The sequence below is a fragment of the Daldinia decipiens genome (genome assembly GCF_022478715.1).
Source record: "Daldinia decipiens strain CBS 113046 unplaced genomic scaffold F4813scaffold_66, whole genome shotgun sequence".
Classification (NCBI taxonomy): Eukaryota; Fungi; Ascomycota; class Sordariomycetes; order Xylariales; family Hypoxylaceae; genus Daldinia; species Daldinia decipiens.
The window spans coordinates 64,105-88,074 of record NW_026054609.1 but is presented as its reverse complement, the minus strand read 5'-3'; the positions used below and the strand labels follow the sequence as shown (position 1 = coordinate 88,074).

The 23,970-nt window shown below is 44.5% G+C and overlaps 7 protein-coding genes across 7 annotated transcripts; 2 read left to right on the top strand and 5 right to left on the bottom strand.

Moving 5' to 3' along the window:
• The first annotated feature begins 978 nt into the window (after positions 1–978).
• Positions 979–3,348, top strand: F4813DRAFT_377769 (MFS general substrate transporter). Its single transcript, XM_049245272.1, has 6 exons — positions 979–1,353; positions 1,412–1,434; positions 1,497–2,580; positions 2,638–2,719; positions 2,791–3,274; positions 3,326–3,348. Exons 1-4 carry the CDS (start codon positions 1,164–1,166, stop codon positions 2,670–2,672), a joined length of 1,332 nt encoding a protein of 443 aa, XP_049094508.1. The 5' UTR covers positions 979–1,163; the 3' UTR covers positions 2,673–2,719; positions 2,791–3,274; positions 3,326–3,348.
• A 1,698-nt stretch (positions 3,349–5,046) lies between these two features.
• Positions 5,047–7,643, top strand: F4813DRAFT_377761 (TIP-1 family-domain-containing protein). Its single transcript, XM_049245271.1, has 4 exons — positions 5,047–6,717; positions 6,772–7,060; positions 7,114–7,163; positions 7,220–7,643. Exons 1-4 carry the CDS (start codon positions 5,107–5,109, stop codon positions 7,637–7,639), a joined length of 2,370 nt encoding a protein of 789 aa, XP_049094507.1. The 5' UTR covers positions 5,047–5,106; the 3' UTR covers positions 7,640–7,643.
• On the bottom strand, positions 7,644–9,366 carry F4813DRAFT_377760 (mitochondrial carrier). Its single transcript, XM_049245270.1, has 2 exons — positions 8,957–9,366; positions 7,644–8,698 (listed from the first exon to the last, which is right to left on the bottom strand). The coding sequence occupies exons 1-2, from the start codon at positions 9,057–9,059 to the stop codon at positions 7,866–7,868; spliced, it is 936 nt and encodes a 311-aa protein (XP_049094506.1). The 5' UTR covers positions 9,060–9,366; the 3' UTR covers positions 7,644–7,865.
• Positions 9,367–10,539: 1,173 nt separating this feature from the next.
• Positions 10,540–12,626, bottom strand: F4813DRAFT_377759 (carbohydrate esterase family 5 protein). Its single transcript, XM_049245269.1, has 2 exons — positions 11,658–12,626; positions 10,540–11,569 (listed from the first exon to the last, which is right to left on the bottom strand). Exons 1-2 carry the CDS (start codon positions 12,100–12,102, stop codon positions 10,929–10,931), a joined length of 1,086 nt encoding a protein of 361 aa, XP_049094505.1. The 5' UTR covers positions 12,103–12,626; the 3' UTR covers positions 10,540–10,928.
• Positions 12,627–14,144: 1,518 nt separating this feature from the next.
• Positions 14,145–16,524, bottom strand: F4813DRAFT_377757 (kinase-like protein). The gene is made up of 4 exons (XM_049245268.1): positions 15,742–16,524; positions 15,321–15,589; positions 15,048–15,265; positions 14,145–14,993 (listed from the first exon to the last, which is right to left on the bottom strand). Exons 1-4 carry the CDS (start codon positions 16,017–16,019, stop codon positions 14,640–14,642), a joined length of 1,119 nt encoding a protein of 372 aa, XP_049094504.1. The 5' UTR covers positions 16,020–16,524; the 3' UTR covers positions 14,145–14,639.
• Positions 16,525–18,105: 1,581 nt separating this feature from the next.
• F4813DRAFT_400947 (uncharacterized protein) lies at positions 18,106–19,079 on the bottom strand. Its single transcript, XM_049248332.1, has one exon. The coding sequence runs from the start codon at positions 19,027–19,029 to the stop codon at positions 18,376–18,378; it is 654 nt and encodes a 217-aa protein (XP_049094503.1). The 5' UTR covers positions 19,030–19,079; the 3' UTR covers positions 18,106–18,375.
• Positions 19,080–21,851: 2,772 nt separating this feature from the next.
• On the bottom strand, positions 21,852–23,768 carry F4813DRAFT_383953 (cytochrome P450 4V3; the record flags this gene model as incomplete). The annotated part of the gene is made up of 4 exons (XM_049246008.1): positions 21,852–21,981; positions 22,078–22,989; positions 23,054–23,580; positions 23,637–23,768. 4 exons carry the CDS (start codon positions 23,766–23,768, stop codon positions 21,852–21,854), a joined length of 1,701 nt encoding a protein of 566 aa, XP_049094502.1.
• Between the last annotated feature and the right edge of the window lie 202 nt (positions 23,769–23,970).

The window sequence follows — 23,970 nt, the reverse complement described above, 5'->3', positions numbered from 1 at the left end:
TTCTAATAACAGTCTAGTTAAGAAAAACATGCCTTGTTTTCCCAGTGGGCTAAGCCAAGGCCTAGAACAGCCCTATGTACTAAGTCGAAAGGGGGGGAGACGGCACCCCTTTAATACGGCACCCCGGTAACAACAAGAATAAGTTAACCAATTATATAATAGGATTTTACCAAGGCTTTATACTTTTTAATATAAATTTAATATATTTTTAAAAAAAAACTTTTTTACATTTTTATTTTTATTTATTTAATTAATTAAAAGTTTTTATTTTTATTAATATATTTTATAATATTACATATAATTAATTAATTTTTAAAAAAATTATTTAAACCGTATGTAAAAGTATATCGTTATAAAAAACTACTTTTAATTAAGTTATTTTAAAATTTACACTTATTAAACAAATTAAAAACCGTAAATTAATTATTAAAGCTTATTTTATATAATAATTTTTCAATTTTATTTTATTTTATAAAAATTTTAAAATGTTTTAATTTCGAAGATTTTTATTAATAATAAACCTTTTAATTAAATGGCTACTTTTAAAAAATCACGTAATATCGTTAAAATTACATAATAATATTTTCGAATTAAATTTAATAAACTAATTAAACGATTTATTTTTAAAAAAGTAAAAAAAAGTGTAAATATATATTTATGTTAATTAATTACCTTTTAAGCTAAATGTAATAGCTTAAAGTAGTTAATGGCTTGGTTAAAACCTATAAAACGGGTTAAAATTAACTTAAACTTAAATAATATTTTTATTTAAATAAAAAATATTTATTACATTAAAAAAGAATTAATAATAAAGTTAAACTTAATTAAAATTAATAATTAAATTTTATTGGTTAATTTATATAAGTTATGTTTAAAATAATAGTTAAATATTTTATAACTAATTATATATTAATAATTTACCTTTTTCCCTGTAATGTACCGCGTTATACCTAAAAAGGTTAAAACCAACCCGGGGTACCGTATCTAAGGGGGTGCCATATCCCCCCCCTTCGACTTAGCAATGAGGCAATTGTGGACGAGGCAATTATTAGTTGACTTGGCATCCTCGCAGAGACAAGGTTTTGGCAAATTTTATTATTCCTTACCATGTTCCTTTCGCCGTGTTGGGAAACTAAAACTTCGGTTGATCTTACGGCGACATCATGGAGAAGGGAGTCGAACAGCGAGACGCACCCGTTGCTGCATTGCGGCCGGTCGACACGAAATCGGTCGGCGACAAGGATGTCGCTATTGCGATGGTCGGAGAGGAAGGGCATGCGGTTGATCCCGTCGTCGTCCAGCGTGCCGTTCGCAAGATCGATTGGTTTTTGATTCCAGCCATGACTGTTGGCTGTAAGTCTTGATCCTTTTATTCGACTCTCAACAGCGCATGGCTGACTTTCGTATCAAGATGGGCTCGTGTATTACGAGAAGGTAACATCAAACGTCTTCTATTCCAGTAATCCCGGCAATCCCAGCACTTACACAATTTTTAGGCTATTCTAGGATCTGCAGCCCTATTCGGCATGACGGCCGACTTGAAGCTCAGCGTCCCGGATCCGCGGCACCCACCCGCGGTTGACACGTCGCGGCTCAGCTGGGCAACGTCCATCTTTTATTTCGGCATGCTGGGAGGGCTTTACCCCATGTCATATGCTCTGCAGCGCTTCGAGACGGGACGTGTCCTCGGAGGCGTCGTTGTTCTCTGGTCTTTGATCTGCATGCTCACTGCTGCGGTGACCTCTTATCAGGGGTTATATGCACAACGCTTCTTCCTGGGTTTTATTGAGAGTGTCATTCCTACGGGATTCATGTGCATCACCAGTGGGTATTATACGCAGCAAGAACAATCTCTGCGACAGAGCTGGTGGTTTTCCTCGACCGGGCTCTGGACGATTATTGGTGGCGCACTCAACTATGGATTTGCCCAGATAACAGGGGGTGGTCTACGCCGGTGGCAATACATCTACCTCTTAGCTGGATGTCTTACATTTATCTTTGGCCTATTCTGCTTTGCCGTTCCGAGCTCTCCTGTGTCGGCGTGGTTCTTGACTAAAGACGAAAGGTTTGATGCGGTGGAGAGACTACGATACGGTCAAACTGGCGTTCGCTGTACCAAATTTAAATGGTTGCAGCTGAGGGAGGCTGTGTTCGACATCAAGATATGGCTAATAGCTATCATGATGGCCTCGGCTTATACCGTCAATGGTGCTGTCTCTGGCTTCGGTCCTTTAATTGTATCAACGTTCGGTTGGAGCACTCTGGAGTCTATCGTCTTCCAATTTCCACTGGGAGGTTTATGCTTGATCACAATCCTACTCACAGGCTGGCTTGGATCGCGCTACCCAAATATTCGCATATTGATGCTGATTATCTGTTGTCTTCCAGTCATAGCAGGTTGTGCCATAATCTGGAAGAGCCAGTGGACATATCACGCTGCGGCACCTGTGGTAGGTTATACGATTACAGGTACCTTTGGTGCCGTGGGAAGCTTGATCATCACGATCGGAATGTCCAACGTTGCCGGGCACACCAAGAAGAGCTTCACCTCGGCGACTATCTTTGTCGCATATTGTGTTGGTATGAATCCTTAACCAATGAACTATTCAGTCCATGTATTCACCCGTATCTCAATAGGAAACATCATCGGACCGCAATTGATTAAGAGTTAGACTAAAACATCTCATTACCCCGAGCTATGGCTTGGACTCATCATATGGTTCGTGGACAACTTCTAGTCGTCTCCTCCCCTCCCCTCCCCTATGCCACCTTCTAATTTATTCGTCATAGCTATTGTATCACCATCATAACTTCAATAGCCCTCTTTGTAGTTCTCAGACATGAGAACCAAAAGAAAGGATCCGCAATGGTGGAAGATGAAGCCGAGAGAGCCAAACTTGCGTTCCAAGATCTCACGGATAAGGAAAACCCCTATTTCAGATATGTCATGTAGGACTGGAATAAAGATCTCTGATGAATGACGCGGAACCTAATCAAATTTATTCCTTGGGATTCTCTTCTTGTTTTGTCTGGTTATTTCCCAGTAAGTATTACTATTAAGATTCCCGCCGTTACTTCGTCATCCCTTCCTGCTTTGGGTGTGAGCCAAATATGCTTTTGAAGCGTGTGGAAAGCTTGGATGACTTCACTTCCCCGCCCTCCTCAGAAATGGAGCCCAGACTCATAAGGCTACTTCTACGGCACTTCACAGCATCGCCAATGGATTCCATGTCGTGCACTATCGCTTCCTCCCGTGTTCCTAATTATTACAGAGCTGTTAGTGAGCCCAGACCATCTGCAAATAAACGAGGGAAATAGCGCATACGGATATTACCAGCACCTCCTATTCCAAATGATCTACGACGTTCATCTCCGACCATGGCTAGTATGCTTTAGCTTAGAGTGCACGTCGCCGGGATAAACTGAGAGATTATACATATGGGTGTTCTGCGTGGAGTTGATGAGCGGCAGGTGAGAGTGTTGGAGTAGAAACTAAGCCCTAGGTCTCTTTATTGTTTATAACGGGATAATGGCCGTTATGTATGTCGATAAGATGGTGTGTATTGATATTCCCGGTGGCATGATGTCCCCTCGTCTCACTGGCGGCTCATTTCCCCTATTAAAGATAACCCAGCCGCCTTTCATTGGCTCCTCACGATTGACTCCAGATTCGCATATCTAGAACAAGCATTTCATCGGGATCAATGTCGTCATGTTCCATAAAGCTTAACTGATTCGTGTGGTAATCGATCAATGTTGGAGATAGAGGCGCGGGGCATTACTGGTTCTATGACACCAAATGTCGCTGAATAATGAGATCACCTAACGGCTTTGAGTTAGCTTCTGCTGAGTTCCCAGAGGGAATTGACTGTCCTCCAATTCACAAACGCATGGTACGGGGAACTTAACCACATGTATTAACATAAGTAATTACCCCCTCTGTCGAATAATATTCAGTAGGGGCTGGTGTATGTAGTGTTATTCCAACACGTATAAAGAAGGGCTGCTGTGCTACCCAGAGGATTACCTGGTTAGTAAGAAACACGCCTGGCTCATTCTGGTAGACACCCTATTATATTTGACGAAATGGGAACTGAGCATCATCCCTTAGGGTTGAGCTTCTTCGTCCTCCAATGGTGCCTATTCTATTCACTTAGACTAAATTATTCATAATATATCCCTATTTGTATGACGACCTTCTATTAGGGGTCTCCATGGAACATCCCAGATGCCTGAGAACAAGTATTAGTGCCTAGTCTTCCACATGTTACTTATTCACAGCTGATCTTGGGCCGTTCTAACAACATGATCTAATAACATGATCGTGGCTTCGGCAGTGCTCTCAGAAGATCTGCATACCCCCATGTTCCAGTATGTGATAAACCCCCCTAGTTGCGGCCTCCAGCTAAGTAGCAGAACAAAAGAGTTGGATGTTGATGACGGTATCAATATTCCTAGGTTCAATGTTATGCTTCTTAAAGACATCAATATCCTCAACATTAGGAACTATAGTGCGAACACTTCATCACGCAATTTCCTTACGAATATGAAGATATTAACATTACGGAACCTAGTTACATTCTCACAGGTGGTATATAATACTACAGCAAATGTTTCAATGTATGACAGTGTTATTAACTTGAGTATTTGCCCTGAATGGGTGTTCAAGCAATTCCATAGGCTCGAAATATAATATTAGGAATAGGGGGTTGTACTAGCTGCTTATTACTACCTGCCGAGTAAACAGTATAACAAGCATTTGCTCTTAAATGGTTGTATATGAGTCTCTAATATCCCCTTATTAATATGGCACTTAATACACATTCGCATCCCACTGATCTCAACACTTACAATGCATAGGTTAGGTACTTAGGTACTTCATACCTTACTTTAGGTACCTCTAGGTTAGATGATTGGCTGCATGCTATAAAGTGGATATGCTCAGGTACCTAGGAGGTAGTTAGGTATCTGCGGATATTCGGATATTCGGATATTCGAATATCCTCTGATCGGAATACTATTAAATGCATACAACACTTTATATAATTGACGGCTTTGGGCTTTTGCGACTTGGTCAACATTAAATGCTAAGTCCTGACAACAACCATGGCCATAAATGCGCCAACGCCTTCCTACTCCCAGATACCTGATATCAGATTGGAGGACTACCTTGACGACAAGCTTCAGTCCAGCACCGACTTCGAAAACCTCGACAGCCTACTAGCAAGCGTAGAAGTCCAACGCAGCCAGCTCCAGGCTCAACTCGACGATGCGACTAGGGAGCTTGAAGATGCTCGTCGTGCATCCCAGGACCACCAAGGGGGAGTCTCTCGATCAATAAACGAGTTTAATGCGCTACAGGAGAGCATCGATGTCCGCTTAAAGATCGTTGCCGAGTCTAGCGCACCCGATGAAGCCATCCGACGCCTCGAGCAACCTATGAAGCAGCTACGCAAGGTCGAGCTCGCCTACCAATACGTTTCGCTACTGCATGATGTTGAGAACCTAAGGCTTGAGGCACGGTCTCATCTTCCGCAGAGTCCTAAAGCCGCATTACAATCCTACTCGAGGCTCAAGAAGCTAAGCATGCGGTTAAGGGAACTACAGGGAGCAGCAGATCAAGCCGCCACGCATCTTGTGAACCATGTCGAGGGAACCACGGAGAATCTATGGGAAGAGATGAAGAATACAATGTCTAAGGAGCTAGAACATGTTCTCAAGGAGCGTAATTGGCCACAAGGAATTGATACCGGTGCCGAGATGGACACCGAATGGCTACAGTGCTTCGAGAAGCTCATCGATTTACAGGCGCCTGAGGTGGTCTACTCGAATAAAGTAGTTTCGCTACTGCCCTTCGAAGTGATGGCAAAGCCTTTCATCCTATGGTTCCAATTCCAGTTCATGGGTAACAACGCGACAAGTGGCCCCCAGTCATTTGGAACTTTCTGCGTACCTCAGTTCCTAGCGCTGATCGATAAATGGGAGGGCTTCTTCCGGGACAATGTGGGCTACGTTCTGGCATCCCGATTCCAAGATACTAAAGTGCGTGGCCTATCTGTTTACATGGATCCCGCATGTGCCCTTATCACGGTTCTGCTCCCAGTGATGAGAGAGAAGATAGATACGCTAGTTCAACACGGCCTCAAGAATCCGCAATTTTTGAGCAGTCTCATGGTACAGCTGATGGATCTAGACGATGAGATACGATTGAGGTTCAACTATGACGGCGGTGATCCAGATCAGGGCTGGGCCGGTTTGACGTCGGAAGTCCTTGAACGATACTTTGACGATTGGTTCAAAGCAGAGAAGGATTTCGCTCTGGAACGTTACCACGTCATTATGAACTCCCCCGATGCTCGAAATATGGATTATGATTACAGCAGTGCTGGTAAGATGAAGCCAACGTTTGGTGCAGTGAGAGTGACGGACTTGTTAAAGTCTGTCACATCTCAATATGAGCGAGTCCGCAGGTTCTCCCACAAACTCCGATTCCTCATCGATATTCAGCTTGAAATTCTAGATGACTATCACGACCGCTTCAAGGATTCGTTAGACGCATACTATACAATTACCTCCACTCTGGGCCGTACCCTACACGGCGTAACTAAGGAACAAGCCGCCGCATTAGAAGGCACTGGGGCATTTGAGACTCTCTGCAAAGTCTTGGGCAGTTCTGACCATATCATCGCTACTTTGAAGGATTGGAGTAACGAGGAGGTAAGTTTTAATTCTCCAGGTGCATATATCGAGCCCTTTACTGATTTCGGATAGTTTTTCGTATCTCTGTGGGAACAGCTCCAAATGAGGGCTAAACATACTCATAGCGATGGTAACATTGCCACCGGAATGAGTTATGAAAATGTTAAAGATAAGACCTCAGCAGATATTAGCTCCGACGGCGACAGTGGCATATTGTTTGATGAAACTATCGCAGCATATGCTCGCCGTCGGAAGGCCGCCGAAGAATACCTAGTCTCAGCATTGGTTGACTCTCACCAGAAAGCATTCCGCCCGTACTTCGCCAAGGCTCATTGGACTACAATTAGTGACGATACCCACTGTAAGCTCTATTATTCGAAACTCACCGCGAGACGGCATGCTAAATATTTCCAGTGGACACTTCCCAGCTTTCTGTAACTCCAGAGTTAGACGAACCTTTAAAGGTAAAAATTTACTCTCGACTCATGGGTATCCAAAATCGCGGCTGACATCACTCTAGATACTCAAACGAAATCTTACCTTCCTTACCTCTACATTGAGCGCCGCCGTTTATCGCCGGGTATGGCGGGAGGTGTTAGAGAAACTACAGGATGCAATATGGACGACGGTGCTTATGGCGCAGAATTTTACAAGCGTCGGTGCCGCCCAATTTGCAAGAGATCTAGAGGCTATCGCTTCTCTGATAGACCGTCACATCCCGAATAGCTCGATCGCGCTTAGTACACTACGAGACGGTGCGAGGCTATTGAACCTGCCCCTGGAAGCCGCGGACGGGGCCATATCTCTCCAACAAGCGAGCGACCGTGCATTCACAGATAATATGGAAGCCAAGAAACTTTTGGCTGAACTGGATATAGAATCCCTCACCCCGGCAAATGCCAGGAAGATCCTACAGAGGCGTGTCGAGACTAGCGAATAGATAAAATTATGTCTGTCTTCTATAGGTCTCCAAATATAGTTCAGTTTGCGCCCTAATACCGGTCTAAGTACGAAGTGTTGAATTGCTCCCAAATGAGATCTATCGTGGTAAATCCCCCTATCTCGCACATCTTTGGTTGAAACCCAACGCCTTATCATATGACCTAAGCCCAGATATTCTCAGCCTCCTTACCCCTGATTACCTGCCTACCTCTCAAGTTTGCCTTTTAACTCATAGCACGCATTGTCGCCTCCACCACGGCGAACGTACCCGCGCTTACTGGCATGGCTCTCAGTAGCGTGGGAGCAATGCCCTTCCAAAAGCCACGTGCGCCCTCGGCCCTCCATGTCTGCGAAAAGCAGTCCCGCATCGTCTTATACTTCATCTCGCTACCAAAGCCATCGGTTTGCATCTTGCTCTTAATGACGTCAAAAGGGTAGCTAGCAAGCCAGAGGGCTTCGCCGGCCAAGCCACCGTACAGCGCAACCTTGTAGCTGGGAATGTCGGCTCGCTCAACGCGGTTCCGCGCCGCGTCGGCCATCATCAAGTACTCGAAAGTCAGAAACCACGTGCCGTAAGCAGCGGCCTCGCGCCAAATCGTCACGGCCTCGCCGCGGTACAAGCCGCGCAGCCCGCCGCCGCGCGAAGACAGCTGGCGCACGCAGTCGAGAGGACCAGAGTACAGGCGCGCAGCGCCGTGGGGCTGCGTCTGCAGCCGGATACGCACGTGCTCGATGGGCCCTGAGATGACGGAGTTGGCGACGCCGGCAAAGGCGCCGGCAGCGAAGTACTGGCCGAAGGACAGGTCTTTGGCAGAGGATGATAATGATGAGGATGAAGCGGCGGCAGTGGCATTCTGGGTCTCGAAGTAGCGCCGCGCGTACCCGAAAGCGCCGAATTGGATGGACACGCAGGCTCCGATACCAAGGAGAGGGGTTAGCGTGCCCTTGTAGAACGCGAGGGGGCCCTCTTTGGCGTAGATGGAAGTTGCGGCATCGAGGGCGGATTTGTATGCTGTGCTTGTTTGGAGCCGGACTTTGACTATGTCGAAGGGTTGGCCTGTGGAGGGTTAGCGACGAGGACAGATGGTTAAGTTAATTTGATGTATATAGGTAAATTAGGATTCTTGTCTCCATCTCTTTCCCGGTCATGTCTTTCGTATCTACGAGCGTTTTGAACTTGCCAAAGCTTAACGTCGTTTCCATGATAGCTGACATCCCAACCATCTATGTTTATAACTTCTGACTTAACCTTACAACATCCAGCCATTATGACTGATGGCGCTATAATGAGATGAATCTGGAAAGAGTAGCCTACCTATAAGAACCTGGGCAACTCCTCCGGCAGCTCCTGCAACCAAGTCCTTTGCGGTGTCAAGAGCACCGCCTTTGGCGTCGAGGTCCTGAGCTGCGTCTCCCATCCCTGCCCCGCGCACAATTGAATACCTATGAAGTTCTCGTATATCGCTCAGAACATAGAAGGTCAATTGGACTTTAAGCTCGAGTTTTGATTAATTTGTGATTAACGATTTGCTGCGAGACGGGATGTAGTGAACTTGGCCGATATAGGAGATGACATGAAGTAAACAATAATCGGCGAAGGTTCAGGTGAGAGATATCGGATTCACCTTATCAAGCATCGTTTTGGTGGGGCACTAAGAAAGATAGGTTAGGTACCTAGGTAGGTATAACCTAACCTAGAGGTTATCGATAATGGAGGGGTCCAAATATACGCCGCCGCTCGTGCTACCATTAGAATGTGGCGCGATTCGTTGTACCTAGTGCGAAACCCAGACAGCCTACCACTATAGCTTAAATAACTCTGAAGCTAAGCACGTTAGTAATTGTATAAGTCCAATATAAGTATGATAGGTACGATTTTATAGGTTTAAGCTTGTTTTCCGGTGTAAATATTTGCATTTGTGTTAAAAGTCAGCACATTATCTTAATAGAGACAAGTTTAAGAAAGGGGAAATAGCGCTTCGATCTTCAAAGTACCAAAGACTTTTATTATGAAAGATTAGAGTCCTACAGCCTTCAGGTCCAACAATAAGATACTTCGAGTTTCTATAATAGGTAGTTACCTATAAACTACCTCCTACCTATATATATATATTGGCAACTTTGATATCCCACCACTTTTACCATGTATAGCCCTGGGTTCCCGTAACTACCTATTTAAAGCTTCTCGCGGAGCAATGAAGTTGTTTCCATGCTTCTTGCTTCACCTCATAACACTGCGTACCTAGGTAGGTACTGAATGGTTATCAAACTTTATAGCTACTCGGTGCCTTCCAGGACTAAAACTATCTTCTAGCTTACTCTTTCATATTAAACAAGCATGTCTTCTCTTATAACTAAATTATCTTCATATTTCCCCTTAGCTACTAGATAGTTTTCTCATAATCTCATCAGTATCAAGCTATCACTTGGCTGTGTCGCTCGCTTAGCTCCATCACCCATTTACTGAATCGTATTTGCATTTACTACTCAGCGCCACCACGATGGTTTACTTTATGCAATTTTGTACCAGCAGTCTTTGCAGAAAGCATCCTCAATTTGGTGATCTTGGAGCCATTGCTGCTTGTCTAGTGGCTCAAGAAGGAATCCTCCGCGATACTTATCAACAAAGCATGGGAGATCAAGCAATAACTAGTCAAAGAGCCGAATTACTTTCCGTTAAACTAGCACTCGAGAAAGCCCTGGCAATACACCAACATTTGCGTCTATCTCATTCAACAATTGTATCTGTTCTTTCGGACTCCAGATATATCGTCGCATGCATGACAGAATTGCTTTCCGCATGGCATAAAAATAAGTGGAAAAACCAATATGGAGACGACATTTTGCATCTGGACCTGTTCAAGGTTGTCTACGACCTAGACAAATGCGTCAAAAGGACTGGGAGTATCAGCTATGGTTATATTCCAAGACAGTACAATACGCATGCCTGCTCAGTTTGCAGCAAAGCTTTAGATAACCTTGAATTAAGTCTAAGGATACGCAGTACCGAAGCTGAAAGAACGGCGACCGCGATGATGACTACTACTACTAAGCATGGACCTCGCAAAAAGGAAAAAAGGTAAAATACGACACAGTTAGAGATCAGCGTCACTAGGTGGATACCTAGCTCTATAGCGAAAAGGAGTAATTATTGATTTCATAACCAGTATGTCCAGGCCAGATGGTTCAAAGTTTTCCCCTTCGCTATCATCATTGACCGTGACGTACAGCTCTTTTACCCACTCCATCGATAGAGCATTAAATTTCATACGAGGTAGGCTAGACGATTAAGCGATTGCAAAAAGAAATGAGTACAATATGGATAAGCCGATATAACCTTTGTAGCACCAAACACCTTGAACGCTTCCTCCTTGGGCTGTAGACGACGCTGTTGGCGTAGCAGCAGTGCCTGAATCTGTACCTTCTGGAAGGGGCGTCGAAGTGCTAGTTGAAGATGGAGAGCTTAAACTCATAGATGCCGATGTAATAGACACACTCTGTGTTTCTGATGCCGTGGTTTCGGAGGCTGTTACCCCAGAACTTGTCTCCTCAACAGCCGTGCTTGTGCTACTTGCAGTCGATGTAGCAGTGCTACTCGACACAGTTGTAGACCCAGATGTAGACCCAGATGTCGGTGTCGGTGTGGTGGCCTCGCCCAGCATCGATTTAACCCATTCCGCCGCTGCGTCGGAGTAGACATCAAAGTAGTTTAAATGGTGTTGGACATTGTATGTTCCTTTACCATCTCCCGCTGCGCAAATTGGATCATCCCCCTGACACCAGTCTCGGAGCACGCCTGCAAAGTTGTTGATGCCCTCAAGTTGCTGGCCACTTCGAGGGAATAAACCATTGATAGTCGCACCTTCTAGTGTATTATACGGCTGGTTGGCAGTATGACGGGTATCGCCAAAAAGGAGGGCAACTGAAACTATATGCCAGATCATCTGGTTAGAGAAGGTACTCGTTTTGACGCTGCGCCGTATGCTACATAGTACGGACAGGGGATCCAAACTTACTCGAATTGCCAGGGGCTGAATTTGGATCTAAGCCTGGAACCGTAGGCGTCGTGCAGTCCTGAAAGAAAACACCGCCACCGCCACCAAGGATGTCGCCCAAAACATGGGCGCCCTGAGAGTAGCCGCTCACAACAAGCTTCGTATCCGGACATCGCTTGTTGTAGTCGGTTATCTGGGCAATGCCAGCTTTGCGACCTGCCTCCACGGCGCTGCAGTATTCAACTGCCAGAGCATTATCGAACGCGACGTCCTCGTAGTCGCAGCTCTCGAGCCCCGAGCAGATAGCCTGCACGAGCTTTCCCTGACGGCCGGGATACGGCTCATTGTTCCCTCGAGACAGAAAGATGTGGACGTCGGTGCACGTGCCCAAGCCGGTCTCCTGTGCGGCGACAATGTCTAAGAAGACGAAGGCCGACAGCAAAGCCAGGCATTTAAGATCCGGCATGATGAACAGCTGCGGAGGAGACCATTACCAAAACATTGCTGCGAAGTTTCAAAATATTTATGATCGACCAGACTGGAAATCATGGCCTTTTCAAGCGGTTTTTACGCATGAAGCTCCGAGCTAGGTTAAAGACAACGACCAATGGCACGGCGTATTGGTGGATCTGGTGATAAGAAATGTTACATCGAAGATCCTAAATGAAATGAATTCGTATCCATGTCCATTAGCAACTAACTAACATCTAACTAGCTAACCTCTGTTAACTAGAATCTATTCTCTAAATAATTTTTGTTACTAAGTGGAGTTTCACGTTTGCCTACCTGTTTAGGTATCTTCGCAATTACTACCTAGGTATTGTACATAGCTCTTAATTGGGAGTTCAGTTAGGTTAAAGGGGGTCCAACATATTCCGTAAACATAGGTATCCTTACTTGCAGCTCAATGGATCCACTATGAGGTTAAATAGCGTGGGTTAGTCAAAGACAGTATATGCTTTACTTGAGATAGTAATAATATAAACATAGCCATCTTGGGTTTATTCAAACCACAATTAAATCATAGAAAGCGCTGTTTCGTTGATAAATGTGTATACAAAGAGTGTATCCTCTACTAAATACCATTCAAACCAAATGACAAGTGGTTGGTTATATATCCAGAAGTTTCCTCGTTGTGAAGCTATCCCTATCGTCTCGAATACGACATCCTAGCTTAGAGAATGGAAGTTATAAACCCCTTTCAAAAATATTCTAACTGAGACTCTGTACTACGAGTGAATTCAAGTAGCCTAAGCAGTCCAACATACTCCCGAACCAGGGCCAGGTTGGCATTGGATTCGTCCGCCATTACAACCATAGCACCCATTATCACCCAAACATTGGCACTTTCCCGGTGTGCAATCGACATGCTGCATTAAATATCCACTGCAGCGTTTTTCAAACTCAGACTATGGAAATACTTCTTAGTTCATGTTGTAGTAATAACAGTGATGTGCTTCTGCGTCGGTAATCTATAACGAGCAATGGTCTTAGAGACCAATGAATTAAGGAAACGCACTCACAGTTTCACTCGCTCCGAAGAAGGTGTAGTCGCCACTTGTGATGGTACTAAGTTCGACCTCTGGTGTGTCCCCTGCAGGATGAGCGATAGCATTGCCGGCAGCGATGGAGAGAATAATGATGACAGGTTGAAAGAGCTTCATACTTGCAGTTAATTTGGTTATTTCAGGTTTGAATTGGTGGAAAGAGAAAGATAGATGCATCAGAATAAAGTCGGCTTCTATTATTGTGGTATAGTGATGGTGATGACTTCGGAAAGGTGAGGAAGAGCACTCTCGCTACTTCAACTTATATACCCCGTCTTTACGCAGTACGAGAAGCTAATTCCTAGAAGCGTCGAGGTGTCGCAAAGGCCTAGATATTAGTTAGAATCGTAGACGGCGGACAATGATATTATTTGCATGCAGATTCGAAATAAATAACTCATTCTAGGACTATGGCTGACGTGTCTCGAATTCTCGTCTCGCACAGCAGTTATTATATTAATTTTCGAAACTATGAAAAGGAGCCTCTGATATTCACCTGGTTCCAATCAACCACAGAGCGTAGATATATATGTCTCATCCTTGTACTCGCCAAGAAAGGTCGAGTAACACCATAAAATAGGGGCTGTTATGCGTTAGCTACACAAGCACTCTGTCGAAAATAGCATTTCGCAAGGTCAGTCTTTAGGGAGCCTATCAAGCTTGCACTTGAGGATTATTGGCAGTCTATATTGTCTCATTGATTCTTGGTCTATAGGAATATGTCAGTCACACAGTCACAATTGCTCTAAGCCTCTAACTTACTGATACGCAAAGGGGGCTATAAGTTTCATAACAGTTACAAGCATATCTCAACTTGGGATAGTTATTCCATGTATTAAATTAGAGACCTCCTCTCTGAATCTACAAGGTAGCAACACGGCGAACTGATACATCTCATTACGAACTGGCAATATTTAGAGCTACGCAAAGACTTCATTGAAGGTCGACTTGTTCTATAATTCCCCTACATGCCTACATAGCCATCTGCTGACTTGCTATGCACTTAATAAGATTTATCAGGAAGACTGGTGCTCAGGTGATAAACACATGCATCTATCTATTTAACCCGAACGTGCCGTTATATACACTACTAATGCTAACTATCAATTCACCTGATCACCAAAACAGCACTGCTCATATGACTAGTTTAGTGATCCGTATTCTTGCCACTCTTTCATTCATGTCTCTAGCCTAATTATATGCAAGTGACTTACCCGGTATTAGGTATTAATATTTAGAACTCAAACGAGGCTGAGCTGGTGCGGGCGTGCGGCGCCATTAACATTATTGCTTTCTATGTCTGTAGTCTATATCTCTATCCCTCAAGGTCCATTTTTTTTCAGTCTATATCCGGTTCCGTTTCCTGTCCCCGTGCCGTGAAATCAAAGCTTGAAATCAAAACCGTGCGCGGTACTGTTTCCCGTAAACCTGATAATCGCTAAACCCAAAGTATCAACTATAGTTCCTCAACATCGTCAAACCAGACATGACCTAGGGCATCCCGCGCCGTGATTCTCCTCCGGGGATCAAAGTTGGTCATCTTCTTAATCAAATCCTTGAAGTCTGGGTCAAGTGAATCGCTTTTCCAAAGCGAAAATGGTCTTCGAGGGTTCTTGGAACCGAAAGAGTCTTGCAAGCGAGAGAGTTCGCCGACCCAGGGATGTCGTCGACCAAGGTAGTCGATGAAAGACTCGTAATCATTCCACTCGGCAAAAGTGGAGATTTGCCGCTCGAGGATGGCGTTGGTAAGATCGACATTTGGCGCGCTGTCGATCCGGAAGATGACCATTTTGAGACGCATAAATATGAACTATACTAGCATTAGTAGCCGTGACACATCATAAGTAAAGGCGGTCAGACTCACCACTAGCGCCAAGGAGAATATGTCGGAAGGCTTTCCGACCGCGCCCTGTACGTGCGCCTCCGGGCTGCGCCAAAACTGATTGCCAACTTTGAGCCCACGCAGAGCCTGTCCAGGTGGGATGTGAGTCGAATCTTCTAGGTCGGATAACTGCACGCGATCCACAATGATTCCTTCACTGGTATCTCGGTAGTCGACCATGATGTTATTTGCTTTGATGTCTAAGACGCCACATTAGATTAAAATCCGAAGCTTAGGTCCGGCGGGGATACATACCTAAATGCGCGATGTTCTGGTCGTGCAAGGTAGCAAGGCCTCGTAGACTGTCTCGAAGGACGCGCTTTTGCGCAGCTAGGGAGAGGTCCTTGAAGGCGAAGTTGAGGAGATGGTCCGTCATGTATTCGTTGACAAACATCTTCTGCTCGGGGACGGTGTCCCGCAGCGCCCGCAAGTAAGGCGAGTGATTAAATCTCAACTGCAGAGGAAGTGCATAGTTGTATTCGTTCTCAAATAGACTTTTCAAAACGAACATCTTCTCGTTTGCCCTAAAGACGTGTTAGTTGGTTCAAGTCCGACCCACAAACGCAAGCGTCTAATGGGGTAAAAGATAAAGGACATAAAAAAGGACATGAATTTTCTGCCGGGGCTGAGGCTGAGGTAGAGAGCCTGAAGCAGAGCTTAGCTTAGCTTAGCTTACCTGGCGAGATAGACCAGGCGGTCTTGTCTGTCCTGCAGAACATTTTCAATGGTATACTCGCGACCAGAGTACCCCTTCAGAATGACGCCGGGTTCAAATTGCTGAGAGCCGAAAGAGCTGACGCTGTGCGGAACGGTGCTAGCTTTGCGAATGCTACCGCCGAAGCGAGCTCCGGCGCTGTAGTGGGAGGATGCGGTGGATAAATGAGCACGGCCAAATCTAGAAAGGGGTTGTTTGAACGCGGTCAAAGCTGCCGAAGTGACGGCGCTGCCGCGCATCGTATCTCAATAAGAGGTAGAAGAAGAAGAAAAAACCAAAAACTTAAAATAAATCTAATCGCAGGAAAAATGAACGAAAATAGAACGGCGAGTTGGCAAAACGGATTGCGAGAGTTTCGTAGCTTATGTTGATGAAAAGGTCAAAAACGCAAGGGGAAAATGTCGCAGGGCTTCTTCTAGTTAACTAACAGAAGAGCTAACAGAGTTTGTTGAAACGCCGCAAATCAAAGAACTGGCGGTATCCACTTTGGTACGTTCACGTGGCGAAATTACAAACGGTAAACCTAGGGTACTTAGCGTCGTTGACTGTTTTGACCGTACCGTATCTGTACTGTGTGATCAGTTTATGCTTACTGTATTATGCACAGTCCAATGTTGCAATATTGTAGGGGTTCTTGGTCCTGTGGTCGTATGTATGTACAGTTGAAAGTTGCTGGGTTTAGGCCGGGATCGCACTCGTTTGTACCTAATGTAGGTAGTTGTCGTTATGTAGAGAAGCCTAGGGGGAATCGATGACGAGGGACGAGAAGGAACGTATTATTATTATTATAATCAATTTAGGCTTGCGTAAGGTACTAATTCCGATATTACTAAGTCGAATTGATTGGAATGCACATATTACACATTCAGCTCTTGGCTCTTCACCGAGAACTATCGTGGCGCTTCCGTCAAACACCAGAATGGTATTCTACCTTAGGTAATTTACAAATATCAGCCAAGGGGCGTCTTTAATCCATAACCAAACTACACCGCATTATTTAACTAGCTCTTAAATTTATATTCTTTAGTATGTAAAGACTACCAGATGTTTTGCTTTCAATTCAATTGAACAGTCACCTTTAATCTTTAAAGTACACTTTCCTTAGGTATGAGGCGTGACTTAAATGAGGTATTTGTCTTACTTCTTGGTTGTTTACATTCGTGCGGCGTGGGGGGTACACCAGGTGACCTACCGAGCTATCCGCTTTGACATTTGAATGGAATTAGTAAATTTGTGTCGAATAGTTTACTACCACGTCGTTTCAGAAATCAGGTGAAATTTTCAATTAGATGTTGCCTTTTTTGTTTGGTTGGCAGGTATATATTTATAGCCAGTCGCAGAAAGAAGCTTAGGGGTAAGGCTTTGTTAAAGCCCAAAGAGATTGTTTGAACCAATATAAAACGTTGACGTTACTAGGTTAGATGCTCTTTTTATTTTACGCGGCTATCGTGTTATGAGAGTCATACATACCTTAGCGTTAGCTTTATGAGAATATGCAATTATATGATAGGGCAACTCAACGAAACAGAGATTGAAGCGAAATTCACGATAGCTCGATGCAATCTCTGTTAAGCTGACACCTTGTCTAACATTATGACAATTAGTAGTGTTTTATATAAATTTCATTTTGACTTGTTCATAATATCATCATACCTTATCGAGTTGCTGTGTAGCTTTGTTTTTAACATGCTAAATGACTTGAACTATTAATATATTCTACTAATAATAACACATTCAATAGTCGGCTGTAATTTAACTACATCATAATTTAAGACTACTTGCTTCGATCTAAAGATATAAAAAAATAAGGTCAATAGCTATAACTTATAAGTTGGTTTTCTCAACCAAGTACACATAAAACTCGAGTCTTTATTAATTGATCTCTTATTACAAGTCTTTTGATATTATATGTTATAAATTCTTATATGAAAAGTGTTATTATAGCGCCTTTTAAGTTACTATTTACCTAAAGTTAGAATTAATCTATATTATTTTACTCTAAAATAGGTACACTTACTTTATAGATTTCTTTTTATAATAATGATATTCTGTCTTACCGATATAGAGTTAACAATGTACTCCAGCTACCTAGTCGCGATGTATTAAATGCATCGTATAGTACAGGGTGTAGTCCCCTGTTTCTGAGTTGGTGCTTCGAGGATAGGCTTAATTAATTCTCTAGATCGACATAGATGAGATTCAAATGCTCGCGTAGTCCTCATTATAAGATATGTAATCTTATGAACACTATATTTTGATACTATAATTCATGTCCTGTTCTATTGCATAATGAGTTCACATAAAGTTGAGGTAGCTTCAAGACAATGTATATACGGATGTGAAAATTTTTATTGTCACGAGTTACCTTTATCTAACAAGATGACATCTTGTGCCTACGTGATCCATTCGTAGGTAGGTACCCAGCATCTAGCATCCAACCAGTCTATTCTACCAAGCAGTCTATCAAAATCCAAGCGTTTCAAGTCCCTCCATTACTTCGTTCCAATCATTATCTTAATTGTCTTACAGTATCGTACAATTGGTCGGATTCATTCTGCTGTAACAACAGATAGGTAGCTTCATCTGTTATGTCTTTTAGTTGGCATCCTGGACCACGCGCGGGATCTCCTGTAGTATCTGGCGCTCGCGCTTCGGTCCCCCGTCGGGTTGCTGCACGTGGCGCCCGGGTTGGACACCGGTAGTAGGTTGGGGGTGGAGATGGTTGGTAATACCACTGGGCCATGAAATGCTAGCGGGTCTGTGGAGCCCCCCGTCTTGCTTCTCATGATTACCCTGCCAGTTTCTGCGACCGTGGTCCTGGTTATCACCAGGGAGATGGTGGTGATGACCAGGTCCACCAGTAGGCTGTGGGAACCCACCGGTTGGGTGCGGGTGGTGACCGCTGGGATGGGCAAAGCCATCCGGGTGAGGGCGTACATGGTCCGCATCCCGTCTCAAAAAAATATTGCTTTCAGGACGTCCGGTTGAGTGAGGGAAGCCGCCGCTCGGGTGGTGATGATGGTGGCCAGTGGGATGAGGTTGGCCAGGCCAGTGATGTTCTTTATCGTCGGGGCGGCGCGGGCCACCAGTAGGATGCAGGAAACCGGTTGGGTGGGGAAAACGACCGGTCGGATGCGGAAATCCGCTGTGGGATATGGTAGTGGGAGGTTGTTGCTGGTTGCCGAACGGAGCTGCTGAGCCGCCCTGCAAATAGGCTGCTGCTGCTAAGAGAGTAACGAATGATCGCATAGTTGATGCGTTGATGTACAACTTGTTTTATAATATGGATGAATAATAGGTATACCGGTTCCTGGGTATGGCTTATTTGACAAACGAGTGAGAGTCGCAGTAGGCTAGAATAGTATGTAGTTGTTAGATTCGAATCAATACTGATAGAAATGATTCTAGACTGAAATCGAGGTCGAGCCAACTCTCTTATATGCTCATCGAGTCCTTAGGAACGCTTGTATAGTAGATAACTGCCGCAATACCACTACTTCTTTCTTAACCCTGCCTTGACGATCATAGCCTTCCACACTGACTTCATGGTTATGTTGATCACATTGAATATGAACACGCCGGACTGTTGCACGTAGCATCGTGGGTCAAGGTACAACGCGAACGCGGCATTTGGCCACCCCAGCCACTATGATTGACGTCGGTACCCATCATAATCCGTCTTTAGTCGCAGTTGACGACGAGTCAGGTTGCTCTAACTAGCCAGTCGGAACGAATAAAAATTTGGATTGCTTGTATTACGGCTCTAAGTTGTCGAGATAGAAATCTCGAAATATTTTCCAATCCGCAGGAATCACTAAAGATCTGATATTTGCACTTTTACCTTGCACCAATATGATATCAGCTTTTAGCGTAGAAGCAACTGGATGGTTAGGTCATTTCAGGCGATTTTTGATAGATATTTTCATTTCTACGGCTTGTGGAGGATTTGGCAGAGTCCCTTGATATTGTGGTTTGGTTCACCAGGATTAGGCGACCCAGATCCAACGCTGTTCTAGCTACATAAACGGGGGCGGCTACGTAGGCAGGTTAGAGCCGTGGAACAAGAAAATATTCTACGCAATATCTCGACAATTTGGCGTCACTTTTTCTTTGATAGCAATAAATACCTTACGTAGTATACAGATTGAGATGAAGCAGGTTTTGGTACCCCTGGATTAGTTTTGGTGTTAATGGTACGTACCTATATTGCAACCAATATAAGTGGACTTTACGCTACAGTTTAGTACCTATCTGAACTAGAAACGGAGATACAATGGTACATATAACTAGCGTTTTCATACATGTATCCAATAGGATGTAGACGTTAGGGGCGTGCCTGGACTATTTCTGAAGCTAATAAAATATATACACTGTGTACATGACTTCAGATGACGATGTGGTACGTGGGGTGCTATTTAAAGTCTTTAGATTCAACACTAATCCTGCGTACTTTGTACAATAATATACGTTCACAGAAAGACAGATCCAGATCAGTACCTAAGTACGTATCAGGACAGCTCTCTGTCGATCGTACATAGAACACTTCAATGGGCCGATGCCGCACACCTAAGCAGTACATAAACAAGAAAAAATGACCAAGGAAGATGAGATGGCACATGTGTGTATGTAGGTACCCAAAGCCTGAAAACGCTTGAATGTATTACGCTTCTAGAACGCTCGAAAAAGGTTGGAGGTTGGGATTCGGGGTTGTATACATGGTATACATTAGGTTAGGCACACTACCTACATAATGTACATGCATGCGGGCAGTTAAAAAGAAATAAGCTTTTCTATCCCTGTATTAAATTCTTGGCATATGCTCTAATTTAGGAGGATTTTTAATTAGCGGTCTTAATAGCGGTCTTACCTAAACATGAGCTAGATTTGGTAATTCGTCGCGAAACATCACCAAGCTTACACCAGAACACCAGAACACCAGAACACTAGACGATAACATCCAAAACGGGGGAAGCTGTGTACCAACACACAACAACATCTGCATCTGTGCGCGAGATCTGCAGCTGAGGTTACGCGACGGCCTTAACGTCATACAGCTGTAACGATGGTCACGTCAGCCGCTTACGACAATCGCAATCCTCGAAGACTCGGTCACTTATTGTGTTCGCATATTCCATTTTTAGCCAGGTCCTCATAAATAAATGTACCTGCATGAACTAATAGCTTAATGGAGGTAACTAATCCATCTTTTAAGCCTAAGATGCTAGTATTTGGAACTAGTAAGGAGTTTGACTCCTAATACCACCGAGAGGCGGCTTGCACGAGTCGTGACATACCTTAGGTATGTCAAAGCTTTGTATCTATCCCAGATATATGTCACATTTAGGACTTGGACAGGATCGCGATTTACTGTTATCAATCATGTTAGTTAGCATCATCCGCAGATCCTCTAGTAGGATGCCGCACGGCATGGATTCTAATGCCAGCTCGAATCTACCTTCTACACACTACACATAGAACAAACATTGGAATCAACTAAAACTTTAGTAATGACCCGGGGCTAAACCTAATTAACATGATAGAACATATTGATCCTGCGATTCTTCGAGCCCCGCTAAGCATCCTATATCTAGGACGGCATGGGGGTCAAAAAGACGGATCACCAAGAGGTCAGATTGAGCTTCCTCATGTCCACTCCTACACATTGGTCGATCTTCAAATTCCGCTTTGCTACTAGTTAGTATAGTCCTAGATATCCTCTATTGCGTGATTTACTTCTTCACTGATGACGCCACAGGTACAATCCAATTCTAGGTCGACGATCTTCTATTGAGGCCGTCTATCTGCTAAGGTATGATTAGGATCACTAGCATTAGCCAATTGTTGGCTGGTCGAGATGTTAGCGAACCTCTAGTGTTAATATAAAAAGGGGCTTCCAATGCGTACTCGGAATCAGCTACAAGTAGCCTCAGCAGGCACTACGTATTTCAGCGAACATTCTAATTTATAACAGGTATGACTGAATTTAGGTACACTAATAATGGCAATCAGATCTTCAATTCTATGAACTGGTCGTCATATTTATACATCACGAACAAGCTAGTCTGTTACCCTCAGGTGAATAGCTTATGATTTCGTAGCCTCACATGCACTGGCATACCATCCTTCGGGTGGACTGGTCCATTCCCAACACCGTAGAGGCGTCTGCCATTTACAATGTGAGTAGGCGTAGCATTGGGACCTCTGTTAGGAGTAGTTGGGTTAGTAACCATGTACACAATTACCTCTAAGGAGGTATAGTAGGGATCGGCGGTCAGTTGTTTGGGCTGGAGTACTTACTGCTTCTTGTCCCACTCTTCCCATGCCTCCTCGATGTCAAACGTACGTGCTATTAATATGGCGACTAATCTTAACTCGACCATCGCCAACTCCATTCCAACGCAGTTCCTCGGTCCTAAAGAAAACGGCACCCAAGCTTCTTTAGTAGCAACATAAAGCGGATCGCCCTCGGCGGCCATCCAGCGCTCTGGTAGACAATCGTCTGGTCGTGGCCAATAATCGGGATTGCGCTGTACTCCGGGTGCCGCCACCCAAGGTCCGAACCCCTCCATAGGATACCTGGTAGGCGATCCTGGCGCGCTGACTGAAAATCCCGGGATACTGTCGCTATCACGAACCGTCGCAGCGAGCGGATGCAGCCTTAGAGTCTCCTTAATGACGCCTAAAGTGTACGGTAGCGAGTACAAGAGGTGGGGCGATGCGATCAAAACCTCCATAGCCTTCTCCGGATCGGGCCCTAGGACAGAGTCATGCTCGACCCGGAGCTTCGCTAAGCAGTCCGGATTGTCCTGCAGTATCTTTACCATAAAACAGATCGTCGACGAAGTCGTATCGTGGCCAGCAAACATAAAGGCCTTCAAGTTCGCTAGGAGTCTATCGACGAACTCAGCATCGGGCTTTCCTCCGAAAGTACCAGAATTTTCCTTTTCGACATAATTCATAGCAAGATCGACGATTGTCTTCTTTTGGCTGGCGTTGACGTCTGACTGTAGCCTTTTTTCTATCTGCGGAAGTAGAAACTCGCGCATGGTGCGGTTGTTTCGGTCGATAGATCTCTGATGCCAGAGAAGCTGGCTAGAATGGAAGGCTTTTGCGGATTTTGATAGCTTCCCCATCAACCGAAGTTGATCTACTAGGGCGGTCTTGAACGGGCTGCTTGATGGGTTAGACTGTTCATGTAAACGTAAATCTCTATCTCGTGTCAGTGTACCGAAGTATATAACCGGAATCCTGATGTTTTTTAAGGTATACTAACACAGATGCTCTCACAATAATGTCGAAAGTCAGGTTGATCGTCTTTTTCTCCAGCTGGAATACCGGACCCCACTCCTCTCCTTGGCCAGCTTGGTCCTTAAGCCCATTTGCGAATATCTGAGCCTCTTCAATGAGCTCCGGCAGCAGAGCTGTAAGATTCCGTTGGCTAAAACCGGGATTGAACATCGACCGCCATTTCTTCCATAGCTCTCCTTCTGTCGAAACGATATCCATTGCTCCTGTCAACGGCTGCATGTATTCGTGCATGACCGAGTCCTTGGGGAGACTCTTGACCTGCGTGCACTGAGCCGCAGCTACGGCGTCAAATATAAGTACAAGAGACCTTGACACAGGCCAAAGGTCCAAATAAACCACCGGTGGCAATCTCTTATGACCAGGGAAGTATTTATCGACATTTGCAACGAGCCAGGGATGGAATTCATATATATTAACATCTGGAGGATGAGACGCTCGAAAGGCTGCGAAGACGGGAAGATGGCCGAATAGTAATGAATGTGGCAGTACGGGCTTAAATGGATCAGTTTAATATCCTGCTATTCATTTTGGTAGTTAATGGAACTCACAATTCCTTGAGCCTTTAAAGTTCTTACCCGCCTCCGTTCGACATATGCTCTATACAGGAAGCGTAGCACAATAACGGCGAGCAGGGCGTAAAAGCCCCGCACGAGTGGTAACACAATATCGGCCGTCATCATGTTGTGCCCCCAAGCGATCTTAAAGGGGATTGAGAGTGTGGGTGTGTATCTCGAGTTAGAACGTAGCTATGGGTTATAGTATGTACCCAGATACCTAAGTTAGGTATTCACCAAGCTGTTCGATATTCTAGAGTTATAGTATTTACAGAAGTCGATAATAATATAACTATAAATTATGTAAAAGTGTCTGAGTAAAGATCTG

Coding starts and splice junctions, on each gene's coding strand:
- F4813DRAFT_377759 (XM_049245269.1), bottom strand. CDS start 12,102: ATGCCGGATCTTAAATGCCTGGCTTTGCTGTCGGCCTTCGTCTTCTTA. Junction 11,570..11,657: donor TTCAGCCCCTGGCAATTCGA/GTAAGTTTGGAT, acceptor TCTGGCATATAG/TTTCAGTTGCCCTCCTTTTT.
- F4813DRAFT_377761 (XM_049245271.1), top strand. CDS start 5,107: ATGGCCATAAATGCGCCAACGCCTTCCTACTCCCAGATACCTGATATC. Junction 6,718..6,771: donor AGGATTGGAGTAACGAGGAG/GTAAGTTTTAAT, acceptor GATTTCGGATAG/TTTTTCGTATCTCTGTGGGA. Junction 7,164..7,219: donor AGTTAGACGAACCTTTAAAG/GTAAAAATTTAC, acceptor ACATCACTCTAG/ATACTCAAACGAAATCTTAC.
- F4813DRAFT_400947 (XM_049248332.1), bottom strand. CDS start 19,029: ATGCGATCATTCGTTACTCTCTTAGCAGCAGCAGCCTATTTGCAGGGC.
- F4813DRAFT_377757 (XM_049245268.1), bottom strand. CDS start 16,019: ATGCGCGGCAGCGCCGTCACTTCGGCAGCTTTGACCGCGTTCAAACAA. Junction 15,590..15,741: donor CGCCTGGTCTATCTCGCCAG/GTAAGCTAAGCT, acceptor ACACGTCTTTAG/GGCAAACGAGAAGATGTTCG. Junction 15,266..15,320: donor CCAGAACATCGCGCATTTAG/GTATGTATCCCC, acceptor GTGGCGTCTTAG/ACATCAAAGCAAATAACATC.
- F4813DRAFT_377760 (XM_049245270.1), bottom strand. CDS start 9,059: ATGGGAGACGCAGCTCAGGACCTCGACGCCAAAGGCGGTGCTCTTGAC. Junction 8,699..8,956: donor AGTTGCCCAGGTTCTTATAG/GTAGGCTACTCT, acceptor AACCCTCCACAG/GCCAACCCTTCGACATAGTC.
- F4813DRAFT_377769 (XM_049245272.1), top strand. CDS start 1,164: ATGGAGAAGGGAGTCGAACAGCGAGACGCACCCGTTGCTGCATTGCGG. Junction 1,354..1,411: donor TCCAGCCATGACTGTTGGCT/GTAAGTCTTGAT, acceptor TTTCGTATCAAG/ATGGGCTCGTGTATTACGAG. Junction 2,581..2,637: donor CTTTGTCGCATATTGTGTTG/GTATGAATCCTT, acceptor GTATCTCAATAG/GAAACATCATCGGACCGCAA.